The sequence below is a fragment of the Mesitornis unicolor genome, unplaced genomic scaffold (genome assembly GCF_000695765.1).
Source record: "Mesitornis unicolor isolate BGI_N332 unplaced genomic scaffold, ASM69576v1 scaffold6755, whole genome shotgun sequence".
Taxonomy (NCBI): Eukaryota; Metazoa; Chordata; class Aves; order Mesitornithiformes; family Mesitornithidae; genus Mesitornis; species Mesitornis unicolor.
In genome coordinates, this window is record NW_010187419.1 from 48,141 (window position 1) to 61,468 (window position 13,328).

At 43.4% G+C, this 13,328-nt stretch overlaps 1 protein-coding gene across 1 annotated transcript in view; it reads right to left on the reverse strand.

The window, feature by feature from the left end:
* Positions 1 to 13,328, reverse strand: part of IGF1R (insulin-like growth factor 1 receptor) — a gene marked incomplete at its 5' end in the record, with an annotated part of 163,598 nt that overhangs the window by 24,966 nt on the left and 125,304 nt on the right. The window contains 6 exons of the mRNA XM_010185437.1: positions 1,063 to 1,267; positions 1,445 to 1,612; positions 2,061 to 2,299; positions 3,439 to 3,565; positions 5,525 to 5,739; positions 12,113 to 12,257. Coding sequence (XP_010183739.1) covers positions 1,063 to 1,267; positions 1,445 to 1,612; positions 2,061 to 2,299; positions 3,439 to 3,565; positions 5,525 to 5,739; positions 12,113 to 12,257 — 1,099 coding nt within the window. The remainder of the gene's footprint in view (positions 1 to 1,062; positions 1,268 to 1,444; positions 1,613 to 2,060; positions 2,300 to 3,438; positions 3,566 to 5,524; positions 5,740 to 12,112; positions 12,258 to 13,328) is intronic.

A 13,328-nucleotide genomic window follows, 5' to 3' on the forward strand; every position in this document is an offset into this window, starting at 1 on the left:
TTTACAAGATGTCACACGGCTCCGGAATCACATCCTGGCCACTCATGGTGGCTGTTACTTCTCTGTACCTCATCCTTGCATCACACCGCACAAGTGGTATATGTGACTCAGACACAGCTCAGATACAATACTCCGCACTTCCAAAGAGGCAGTATTTAGTTCCTCGTTTTTTGAACAAAGCTAAGCAGCTCTGCATACATCACAGTCCCAACCTCAAACAAGTCAATCCAACACATCCTTGAATAAAGGTCCAAAAAACCACAACAGAGAGTGAAATAAACCAGTTTTAATGAGCAGCAAAGCCACACCTTAGAGTTCTCAAGCACAGGACTTGAAATCTGATTGCTTACAGACTGTAACATAACAACTCTACAGTGTGTGCTAGGCCCCAGGATCCAATTACCTGAAGTAACAACAGCTTACATGAAGGGCAAGCTGGAACCTCAAGGATCAAAATCACCAATTAATTCAGTAGTATCTACTCTATGGTGCAGCATAAAATCGCTACTATTCCACTTCATGTGTAAGTGGCAGTGTTTATCACGGGAGAGCGGGCGTATTTAATACTCCTCTGCAGCACAGACCCAGGAAACCAATGTGCACTTTGCAATCAGTGCAGTGACAAAGGAAGACCAGTTTCTTCGAGGTGACTATGCCCTCAATTTCAAAGGCAAATAAATCTTCAGATTAGGAACACAAGCACTTCAATGGCTATTTAGAGAAAGATCACATCTGAAAGCCTTTGTCTGCCACATGTTGCTCATCTCCAAAACCCTTCTAGACAAAGAGCTCCTCAAGTGACTCTTGACTCTGAAAAGAAACCATCACTCAAGTCCTTGAGCAACATTGGTAAGAACCCTTACGATTACCTAAAATCGAGAGAAAGAGATGAAAACAAGTGACTAAGAAAAACTGGCTATGGATTTTCTCATAAAAAGAAAGGCAATGTTTCAGCTGTTACCTACATATGCTTTTCTGTCCAGGAAGCCTGAGCTCTAGAAAATGTTAAAAACCGAGATCATTAGCCCCACTTGCAAAGAGAAAGTATCCAAAATCCATTACCTGGGGACAAAGATGGAGTTGTGAAGGAAGTTCTCAAAGACTTTCCGGTACTCTGCTTCCTCCTTCTCAGCTTGCTTTTCTGCCTCTGTCTTGGGACAAGCACAGCAAGGTCCTTTTTCTCCCCCGCAGCCCTCTGGCTTGGTGGGTTCAGTAGCTTCTTCTGTATCAATGGTCCCATCAGCGTATCTTCGAATTGGGACTTTATCTTAAAAGAACAGAGGCAGCTTGTTTCTTTTCTCTTCATGTTATGAATACAGCAACAATCCACATCTACCCGTTCCCTTCTACTTGCTGTTATTACAAAAGAGTTGTGAAGCAGGGCATGGGCACTGCCAGGTAAGAGTCATGGGCATTTCAACACAACTACGTTTCGTTTTCCTACCTTTGGAGCAGTAATTGTGCCTGTAAAGGTAACTGTCCTGAGGTTGCTGCTGCCATCGCACGATGTAGTACGAGAGGTTGCCATTGGGAAGAGAGGGAGGATTCCATTTCACAATCAGTTGGGATGAGGAGTTGGATGCTGAAATAACATCCAAGGGAATGGATGGCACTGGAGGGGAAGAAAGGAAAAAGTAAGGCATTTAAATCTGGAGCGTTCTACAATGTATTTCGATGCAAGCTTTTGAAGTGAATCCCAATCCATTTCTATACCGCAACAAAAATCACCGTCCTATTTCAAAGAAAAGATTTCCTACTTATGCCCCACTACTAACGGTTATTACGGGTTCAACTGCAACCACCCACAGTCCCGATCTGAAGTTGTACTTAAATTCTGAAATCCTAACTCCGAGAAACTCCTAATGAAAACAATGCTTGAACAACCACAGAGTTTTAACTCAAATTTTAACGCTGCTTCCGTAATTACTGAAACCTTCTAGCATTATGTACATCACCTGCACATAAACTCAACTTCTGTACTAGCAACAGAACTGGCCAAGTAATTTAATAAGCATATTTGCAGCGTTATCAACCTCCTACCCAGGAGCCCAGGATCTCACCTGCAGCATTGGTTCGTATATACACAATTTCACTTTTAGCTCCATGAATGTGATGGTTTTCCATCATGGTGAGGGTGACAGCCTTGACGTAAATGGCGTATTGAGTCCAAGGTTTCAGTCCCTGCAGCAAAATTCCAGGATTGTTCTCTTTGTTCGGTGGCAGGTCAACGTCGACCATGTTCCAGCTGTTGGAGCCACACGCATCTTGCCCATCGTACTCTGTCACGTTTTTGAAAGGTCTGAAATATTAAAAGAAAAAATAGCACAAAATATTTATTTTCTCCTTAAAAATGTCTTCTATTTGAGAGTGTTTCACTTCAGTGATGCTCAATGAAATAAAGAGAGAAGCTTTAGTTAAGCATATATGAAACAGAAGCAACTCAAAACAGTTCTTGATAGTGGCTGAGCTTTTTACTATAAAGAACCTAAGCTTCCATGACTGGCCTTGACCAGTCCAACAGATTTTTCCCCCTTCTATTTCCACACAATACAAACACATTTACATAGTCACATAGTTCTACTTTTCATAAGTTGTAACACTGGCACAAGGGCATATAAAGAATTATTGTTGTTATTAATTACTATAGACTCATCAGCACTGAGTTTATTGCAGCATAGGACACCGTCACAGTGGTTTGCTTTGTTCAAGTGATGCTGGACATCAAAAATTTGTGCTTCTGTGCCTCACAGCCTTGCTCCCTTTGTCATTACTGGCCTTTTGAGCCTCTCTTCCACACTCCAAACTGCCTGGAGAGTTATTAGTGTGCTCATTTGCATTTCTAACTATTTTAAACCTGAGGCACTGGAAGGACATGCAATGGCAGAGACACCTCCCAAGAAATGAGGATTTCTCCAGCAACTGCCCCATTTGTTCATTATCAAGAGAAATTAATGCAGAAAATTACCAAAGCCAGACAATCTAAATAACCCCAAACCTTGAGTAGACAAGGCATCAAGGAGATGGGGCAAACTCCTGATGTGTGATGCTCTCTAGTTGGTACTACGACTGGAGAAGGAAAAGATCTCGGTAAACATGACGAGACTTACAAAGAGTTTCAAATTAGACCCCAAGAACAGCCAAGCCATCCATCTCTTTTCTTCAAATTTGCAACTTCCTGATAGATTTGGGATCTGTCTGTAGGCTTCACACAAAACACTCCTCTTTCTACAGCGGTTTGTGCTCCACCAACAAAAGAATTGGAACAAAAGCTGGACTCAAGGATGAAATATGTGAACTGGATGAGATGTGTAAACTGCACGAAATAGGAACTACCCCAACGACTTTGCTAACTTTTCTCGCTAGTAAACCAAAAGTCAGAACAGAATTGTCTGCTGTCTCTTGGACTGACCCGATTGGCCTCTGACGACATCTACTTACGCTTCTTTGTAGTAAACAGTGAAGCTAATGAGATCTCTGTAATCCGGAGGGCGATACCGTTCCCATGTTAGTTTAATCCGATTCTTGAGTGTAGTGTTGGAAACAAAACGCAGAATGTGGCTTTCACCTGCAATATAAAGAGATAAGATATGACAGAGTTAGCATCACATTGCCAATTAGTTTTTGCTGTTTCCTAGGTATCAGTTTTAGCTAATTAGCCCTTCCAGTAGTGTCTATGATACCAACAGCCTTCGCCTCTGCAGAGCTTCCTGTTTCATTGTACTACATTTGAATGCTTAGAGGTAAGCACTGACCTTGGCAATCACTGCAGAATATGTTGAAGCTACTTGGTATTATTTTTTTCTGAAGCAGATTTTCTTCTAATGCGTCATCAGAAAGCTCTTGAAAACTACTTCAGACTCGCCCTGAGCAAGGACTGGAAGTCCTGTTTATTCACAGGACTGGTTTAGAAGCACTAAATTCATCATCCAACGCCAGTGCGTGTGCAGAGCAGTAACTGGCCTGTGTTCTCACTTTCCAGGACAACTGGAACTTTGACAACTACGATTTATTTTTCCGGGGAACGGACAAATGAGTTTTCAAACCCATTCACAAGAGGCTGGACCAAGAACTCCAAAACTCAGCTCATATACAGCACAACCATTTGATGGCAGCAGCTTCCAGCTCCTCTTCTGAACAGAGCTGGATGGGAGCCGGCAGCTTTGAAATGAACAGCTTCCCACTACCAGCTCCCTGAGATCTCCAATCCAAAACAAAATCGCGTTTTAAAAACTTAATTCTTGGGTGAAGAAAATGTGTTCTAAGTGTCAACTGTGAGCTCGCTTCTAATGCTCCATAGACGTCTCTGAAAATAAAGGGGTTTTCACCCTCATGTACACTGGCACTATTGGTGCTATCTTTTCAAAGGCAGTTGAGCTTTTGTTGATTCTTTTCCCCTTCTCCGAGTCAGAAAGCTTTCTGTAATGGTTTTTAAAAAAAGCAGGCAGCGGCTGGCACTAGCCTCAGTGGTAGTAAGGACTGGCTGTGTGTCTGTAACTCCTCCAGGACTGCGAGCCTTTGCTCTATTGAATGTGCAAAGAAAGGAGCGTGCCTAGAACAAGGATCTGTGCCATCTGCATTTCTGCATCACGCCTAAAGAGACATTCAGCAGAGTACGTGTCCCAGTTTTGTAAACACCATCCAGAACAAGGGGACTTGACTTACACACAAGATCTATTTTAATTTACTCGGCTCCAAGAACACCACAAATAGACCAAAGAAAAATGCATTGCCAGTTCTACGAGTTTGAGTATGAGGTCAAATTTGTAAGCACTCTGTCGTCTTATTTCCTAGATGAGACACTGCTCTAAGATGTGCTAGTGACACCTGAGGTGAAGACCACTGAAGACAAAAGAGGACTTTGCAACAACTGTGATCATTGCAGAATCCAAAATTAAATGCAGATACTGCAGCTTAGGAATATTATACATCACTAAACAGTGTTCTCAACTGAAAAGCAAGATTTGAAAATAAAGCACAGAAAGCTGAGTTTACAACAAACACTTTCAGCAACACGGTACCATATTTGGCAGGAGGTGAAAATAAGCTTGAACATAACAGAAACAGTTTTGGTGTCTATGGAATTATTATTCAGCAGCCTCCTTATTATCAAGAAAGAGTAGATATCTGAGACAGGAAAACACCTATAATGATGTACACGTGCAAAGGAAACAGAGAAGCCGCTCCTAGTTGGATATACCAAAATACTAGATTTATTTCTCATTTCCCAGGTATGTTCCTGTTGCTGTATGATGTTGCTGTCACAAAAAAGTGTGTTTGGAAAGCAGCTGTCTTCATCAAATGGTTTTTACAGATGAGATAGAGACTGTGTAACCTCATCATTTGTCACGCATGTGAACAAACTTCCACAGCTACACTTAAAAAACGGAACAAGTCGAGTGACTGAAAGGCTACTGTAATTTCTGAACTCTAAATACTGCAATGGTCAGCAACGTGGCAGCGCATTGGTTTTTTGTGACACCCTCTTACGCAGTTTGCCTTGAGGTTGTTTTGTTTGTGCACTTACAAGAGGCTCTCTCCCCATTGTTCCTTGGATTTATGTCTCCTTTGCTCTGTCGTCCCTTGGTTCCCGAGACTTCCTCCATTCGGTAAATCTCAGAAACACACAGCTTGGGATTAAACGCAAAGTACATTTTCCCCTCCTTGATCGTCAAGTTATGATGGTTCCAGTCCCACAGCTGCTGCAGATTGTGGTTGTCAAGCACGTAGAAGGAATAATTCCTACAAGGAAATTTTTGAAGGAAAAATATTAGTTTTAATTCGTAGCCAATTCCAACCAAGTATACCTTAACATAAGCAAACTTTAAAACACGCTGTTTCCTCTTATTACTTTAAATTGGTGTTCAGCAGCGTAAAGGATTTTCTTCTCTCCCATGGAGCAAGTTTTCCCTGGATGCTCACTCTGGTCAGAGGACAGGGAAATGACTGTAACACAGCACTCCAGGGCTGATACCACACCAACATGTGTTTTAATAATGTTATAGAAGCTGCTATGAGCAATATAAATTCATGTCTCTGAACAGCAGGTTTCTACACTGGATTTTCCATTATGTGGCAAACGGGAAGCAATAACCTTACATATCTTATGGGAGGAAAAGCACAGTGCAGCTCTGACAACAAAATACAATCGTCAACACAGCTGTCTTGCTTTTGTTTACAACAGCCTCTCTGAGAGTTTGCATAGTGAGGCTTCTTTGCCTCTGTCTTAGTTTACCTCTTGGCCCAGGAAAGATTTCCTACCCTGTGCCAAGTGCAGCCGCGCCCATACATCAAAACCTGACAGTGAACAGTTGCACCGAGTGCGCGGCGCAGGAGCCTCGCTTCAAAGTGCAGAACTCACACCACAGGCGGCAGCGAGTGCTGAGCCCGCTCCCCAAGCACAGCAGTGGAATAACATCAACATCCTCTATCTCCACAGATAATACATTGAAAACTGTGTGTTTAAATCCTGTTAGGTACAAAGAAGAAATTCCTGGTACCACTCGATTGTGATAAACTGGGGAAAAAAACCCTGTCTATGTAGCAAAAGCAAGTTTATAGACTCTACAGCAGCAGCAAGACAATACCTGGAAAGACACATTTTGGGATAGTAGCAACAGGAATGCACGATGAGTTAAGGTCTGTGCAGCTGATGAACCTAGATCAGACCAACCCATCATGGCAGCATTTATTATGCTCCTCTGTGGAAAACCCCACCAGCACTAAATACATCAACATAAAATCCATTACTGACACAAAGCCTTGTAACTTCTGCAAGCCCTTTTGCATTGGTAAGCCCCTGTCAATGCAGTTAAACCAGGCTTTCTACACATGCTTTTCACTACAGAGTTTCTTGTAACACACCAAAATGCCGAGTGTATTTTCAGAACAATGTGAAAAAGAAGTGGTTTCTCCTATTTCCAACTATCCCCTAATTATCCAGAGCTCGACTGCTAATGAAGCCGATATACCTGGTACCCCTTCAGAAGATCACTGAGAAGAATGTGCTGTGTTGACAAGGGAGCACATACATATTTGTGCTTTAAATGCATCTTGCCAGCAGAGAACAAGGATGCTCAACTGCATGTGGGATCTGACAGACATCACCAAACCCCATGTTTATTTGAGACACATATTACTCTGTTACAGATGACTAAAATCCCTGCAGCTCCCTGTGCACTGCTGAAAAGATGGCACTTCGTCATCATTAGCCACGTGATTAAGCGATGGCAGCAAAGCTTTTCAGGAAAGATCCAAAAAGCTGGACGCAGATTGAGCACGATAAACAGAGGTGTGGCTCCACAACTATAGAAACCATCTTAAATATTTAATAACAGCCTAGCCCATCTCCTGCTCCCAGCTGTGGCAATCACGCTTTAGACACTAGAGATAATTCATGTATTAAAGCAACGTGGCTGAGCTTTCAGGAGTGTGAATAAATTAGGCAAATCAAGCACACACCGGTGCTTTACACAACTGCAGAGTGACTGGGCCAGAGCTGGGAGCTACTGTGGCTCACAGGTTAAAGCCATCTGCACAAGCATGAGCAGCCGTCTGAGGCAAACAGGTCCTAAGGGTGCACACATACACTGAAAGTATAAATTAATGGAAGTTATTCTAGCACCACTCAGAGCACCATGCAAAGCACAACTGGAGGGCTCTATACAGCTGCTGTCACAGAAGAGGTGCGGTGCTGCATGGCTTGAAAGGTGGAGCAGGGGCAACCAAAGTGCACTTAGAGCTTAGGTTATAAATAAAGTTATAAATAAAGATTGTATCAGACTTTGGCTCTAACAGCTGTGGAAAAAATCAGGATGCCAAGGAAGATTTCATGGAAAGAATAAAAGATTCACTGTAGGAAAACAAAGCACTGCCAATCAAACCCTGGAGACAGTGACTAAGGGAATGACTGGAGATTATGGCCTGAAGGACAGGCTAAACATCTGAGCAGGAGTAGGAGGCACATCTGGTCCCAGGCCTGCCATAAAAAGCCTCAAGGCGACCTCTATAACCCATGCACGCCCACAGGAGAGAATTCCCACACGATGTGTATCCTCAACTGCACAGCACCCACAGCCACTTAATTATTGACTGCATACATTAAAAACCTGCTGCACTCTCTATCTGCACGCAATGCTCTATCTGTGCACGCTCACCCACTGTACAGCTATGAGGGAGAACACGAGATCCAAACCAAAAGGAGATGGGGGTGATGGAAACATCTCCACAAGCTTTTAATCACCCTTCACCCCCTCCATTACAGGGTACAAAAAGCTCCTGAAAGGGGTAGTGACCAGCTGCATACACTGTTAATAAAAAAGCAATGCATGATCCATAAAAGCAAGTGACTTGCTCCAAAATGGGAATGAGAACTGGCAGAGGACTGGGAATGAGAATGGTGGATGAGTTGGCTACAGAAGATGACCAGGCAGCAGAGGTTTATGGCAAGACAAGCAGCCCTGTAGGACATGCAGAATAGAAGATGTTCATCTCTCAGTGCTACAACAATAAGAAAGGCAGAAAATCCCACTAGGCCAAATAGCTGGGACATTAACCAGACAGGAGAAAAGGAAAACCCTTACTCCTTTACATAAACAAAACATGCCATGCAGTGGCTAGAAACTGTCTATTAACATGGTATATGTTCTATATCTGTATCACAGCGTGACCCTGATCCCCGATGAGGGCCTGACAACAACAGAGTCAAACATCTATAGCACAGCACCACAACAGAGACCACCACTCCAGACAACTGACAAAACGCTCCATTCAGTGGTCCCTCTCCAAATAGGTTTGTACTTCAGCATGTATCTACAGGCCTGAACTTTATCAAATTCCCAAAACTGTTCTATACCTGTATCACAGCGTGACCCTGATCCCTGATGAGGGCCTGACAACAGAGTCAAACATCTATAGCACAGCACCACAACAGAGATCACCACTGCAGACAACTGACAAAATGCTCCATTCAGTGGTCCCTCTCCAAATAGGTTTGTACTTCAGCATGTCTCTACAGGCCTGAACTTTATCAAATTCCCAAAACACTGCTCATGTTTAAATACTGCTGGTATACTCTTTGGCTTGTTGTCATGGTTTAGGTGTTTCCTTACCAGCGCTTCACACAGAACCACTGAGGCTGTTAACAGAGTATCTGTCTCTAACAGATACTTGCTAATGTACACAACATGTACACATCTTGCTAATGTAAACTGTAATCAACTTAGAAACAACTGGTTTGGCCAAGAATTGCACCTCCACAGGCAAATACCTGGGTAGGAAACTAGGGGCTCTTATACTAAGCCATGGATTTGCAAGTAATGCACCTTACCCCATAGCAACGTTCAGTGTTTACTTGTCTGGTTTGACAAAGTGAACTAATGAGCTTCTTAAAACCCCACACAAACCCAGCCTCGCTCCTCAGTGTGCGAACTCCCAAACACACTTTTAAAAACTTCACTTACACATGGATGGCTGAGAAACTGTGTCTTTGGAGACTCCCCTTACACAGCATCGAAGCCCAGGAGCACTCCCCCACGGGAGCCTGTCCCTGCAGACACGCTCACCAGCCGTGTTTACCACCAGCCCCAAGGGCGTTACTCGTTCCTAAAACGCTCTCACACACGGGGTGACCGCTTTGTTGAAATGCTGTGGCTAGAACAGCCCTTGCTGCTATCACACTGACTGTCTGAATTCAACATAATCTGACAATAACCATCTCAGGAAAACAAGCAGTCTTCAGCCATCCAACAGCCAGAGATCCTGTTCACACCTTCCAACAAGCCTGACAGTCACTGATGCCTCTGCTTCAAAATGATGTAGAAAGCAGGGAGGGGTGGTTTCACTTTTATACAGACTGTCCCCAATTTGCTACAACGTTGAAACATAAGGAGAACAGTTGGTCAGGAGCTCTGTCTCAGCCATCTCTCCTCGCTTGCTCCTGAAGGCCACAAATTGCTCCTTTTCCAGACGACCAAGCTGGAGATGCTCTGAGAGGCGCTGTCTGTGTGTCATCCATCCACACCACAGCTGCAGTCAAGGACAGCAGCAAACATGCAGAAACCAGGCAGGGGACAGAGAGGCCTGGTAGAGCAAACACCAGACCAGGAATCAAAATCCCGCAACAGACACTGAGACCCCTCCAGCCCATTTCAGCTTTCCTATCTGCAAAGAGAAATTTGTTTCTTGCCGTAGAAGCACGTTTGCTATGGACATGGTGCTCAAAAGAGGCAATGAATAGTCTGAAAACAAAGTGAATTCCCTCTCAACTTTCTGCGATAACCAAGGCAGGCACTGGCAACCAAGCAAGGAAGCAAGAAATACTGAGGTACTGTTTTGTTCGTCCGGTTCAATAGAAAAGGGACGGTGGTTGTGGGGTTGGTTGTGTAATGAACAACTACCATAATGGATGTGAAGTTAAGCTCCCTCTCACCCCCCAAGGCAATGCTGGCGTAAACAGCTTTTGTTCCAGCACTTCCCAGGTTAAGACCCCACTCCCTGTTGTTCATAGCTCTGCCAAAGCAATTGTTCAGGCTCAGTTCTCCCTTGCCAGCTGCCTACTTCCATCTAAGTATCTTTGGAAACATTTAGACTGTGGTAATGCCTAAATCATGCTACGCATTTTCCAAGCAAAGAGACCTTTCCTGACCCAAAGTACGTAACTGCAGTCATCTCCTCGCATGGGTGAATTTTAGCACAAGTAGCTCTTCACTATAGATCTATTTTACTTCCCCCATTCAGCCCCATTTTCCTCTTCAAAGCTGCACCATTTACTTCTCTACTTGGAAATCTGATTTAAAAACCTGCCATTTCCCTTCATGTTAGCTCTGCTTGCTGACATACAAGGTACCATAAACATAATTACTACTTGAAACACAACGCTAAACTCAAATTTAAAGAGAGCAAGGGAGAGAAGAAATCGATAATTGGAGTACCTGCGAGAGCACACCACATCGTAAGTGGGCCTGAATGAGCCTTGTGCTCCGCAAAGCGACAAGCCTCTAGGATTTGCAATTAGAAACGTGCTTTTCCGTAGAGCCAGTGCTCTTACTGGAAAAGACAGCGTGCTTTTTTGAGTGCAGGATGAAGAGCTGCCCTTTAACTCGCTCTGTCAGATGGTGGAATTTTAAGAATTTAAGGTTGACCAAAGAGTAGCCCGAGAGAAAGGGGGAGGTTGTGAAGAATCCCTCATGCTGTAACTTTATCTTGTTGGGGCAGATAAATCAGACACAAGCAACCTTTCCCATGACCCTCCCACTACCTTTTCTTACATGATTTCCCCAAATTCTTTATTTAATAGCTCTGTCATTACTGAGGGAGACTTATTTCTCGCAGGGAATACTGGATTAAACTTGGGATAGATACTTGATTCAGGAACAGAAATAGCAAGGCAGTTTGCTGAAGGACCATAAGCCCACCTCAGCACTTGAAAGTTCAGTGGCTTGGCTATGTCTTACCATCATAGGAAAATACAAGTTATACACAGCAAAAACTATCACACATTGTGTAATTATATACATTACAGAAGCAATATAACCCACAGAAAACATTTCAGGAGATTAGTTTTAACTTTTCCTGACCAGTCCTTTTTCTGCTCGACAGGTAATTGATTTAATGTTAGTATTTCAAGGAGTTGCAAGCAATTGCTACCTGCAAACAATTTCATACTAGTTGGGTCATTTCCAGTCGCACTCCCTGGTTACCAAAGGTTCAGGTTTCCCTTCAGCTGACATTCTCCACAAAACTCTGCTAAAAGCCAATAGCAAAGAACTGCAAGGAAATCCAATTGGTTCTGAACACGTTCTTTTCTCAATAAAATAGAGCAAAAAAGAACTAATGAAGACACTTTATCAATGTAAACAGTCCCCCCTAGATAATCCTGAAGCGAAAAGCAACAGCAAAGTTGCCATAAAAATACTTCCAATACACTTGATTTTATACGTTGATTTGGATAGCAATCCAAATGAGTGATGACGGTGCAATGCTGTTCGTTAGGAGAAAAACACTGCCTATCAGTGGAGAAGAGTCTGTAAGTGGTACATGAATGTTTATTAGGAGACTTATTCTCGGTGGCTTTCTACTAAAGTGAAACTGCATCTACAAATATCTGAACACTTACCCGTCCACCTGTTCCTCTCCCAGAATATACCGCAGGTTCTTCAGGAAAGACAGGGAGACTAACGCATGGGAATGGCGAATCTTCACGTACCCTGTCACTGTCTCAATCAGACCCATAAAATTCTCCAGCTCTGAGGCAATGTTATCTACAGTAAGAAAAATGTGATTTTATTATTGCAGAATTCATAGCTTTGACTGCTATTCTGCTTAATGCAGTAATAGGTCAGTAAAAGAAAATGTTTATATTTGTTGCATGTGAAAATGAGAGACACTGGTATTCCACCCCCAGTAACAGTTGCCTGTGTGGACAGATGGTTGAAGGGCAAAATAAAGCCACAGAGCAACAGTGGAAAACCAGTCTTGCTTTTCCATATTGGTATAATCTGCTTTTTCCATGGGCATTGCACTCTGAAGCCAGCACCAAATGGTGAGCCAGCATTCTGGCAGGGATGAAAAGACCCTTGTGTAAATGTACACATCCATGAGAATTGCCCTTCAGCTACAGAGCAAAGCTCAGGCAAAAAACTGGAGAAACAGAGAATGAGACTGAAGATACGCTACTGGTCTTCTCTGGGGCATAAAGCATGGCTTTCAGTGACCTAAAAAGCTTTGGCTACAAAACGAGAACTGTTGATGCAACAGCGAAGATAAAACCATAAGGACGTCCTCATCCCATGGAGTGTGTTCCACATAGCTTGCCAAAGGTGATTTTCTATAATAAATTATTAAAACAACCGCAGAGCACACTCTGCTCTTCAGTATTGTCCCCTCCCTAGGAACCGTACTGTCCCTGCCCAGGTCTGCAACACCCCATCCTTCACCAGGCTCCAGCTTTGCAGTCCTTACCTCCAGCCACCCCTGGCCCATGCCCACTGCCTGGTGTCACTGTCCTGTGAAGTTGTGAGGGGAGGTTTTTAAGCACTTGGGATGGGAGAAGTTGCTATGGGGTGTGTGTGCTGCCATGAACAAACTGGAATCCTGACAGATGGCTGGGAAGCACAATTACCAATTACGGGTTGGTTCCCATATCAAATAAACTGGGAAGAATCAGATGCTCTTCAGCAATCTAAGATAATACTTACAAATAAAAATCCCCTCACTTTCCCTGGGTAACTGGAACACCTCCCATATGGGAAGACTGTACCAGCAGCAGTGGGACTGTGAGTAAAATAATCCACATGCTGCTCTTTCTAAACCCTGAAGTTTTCATTCAGCAG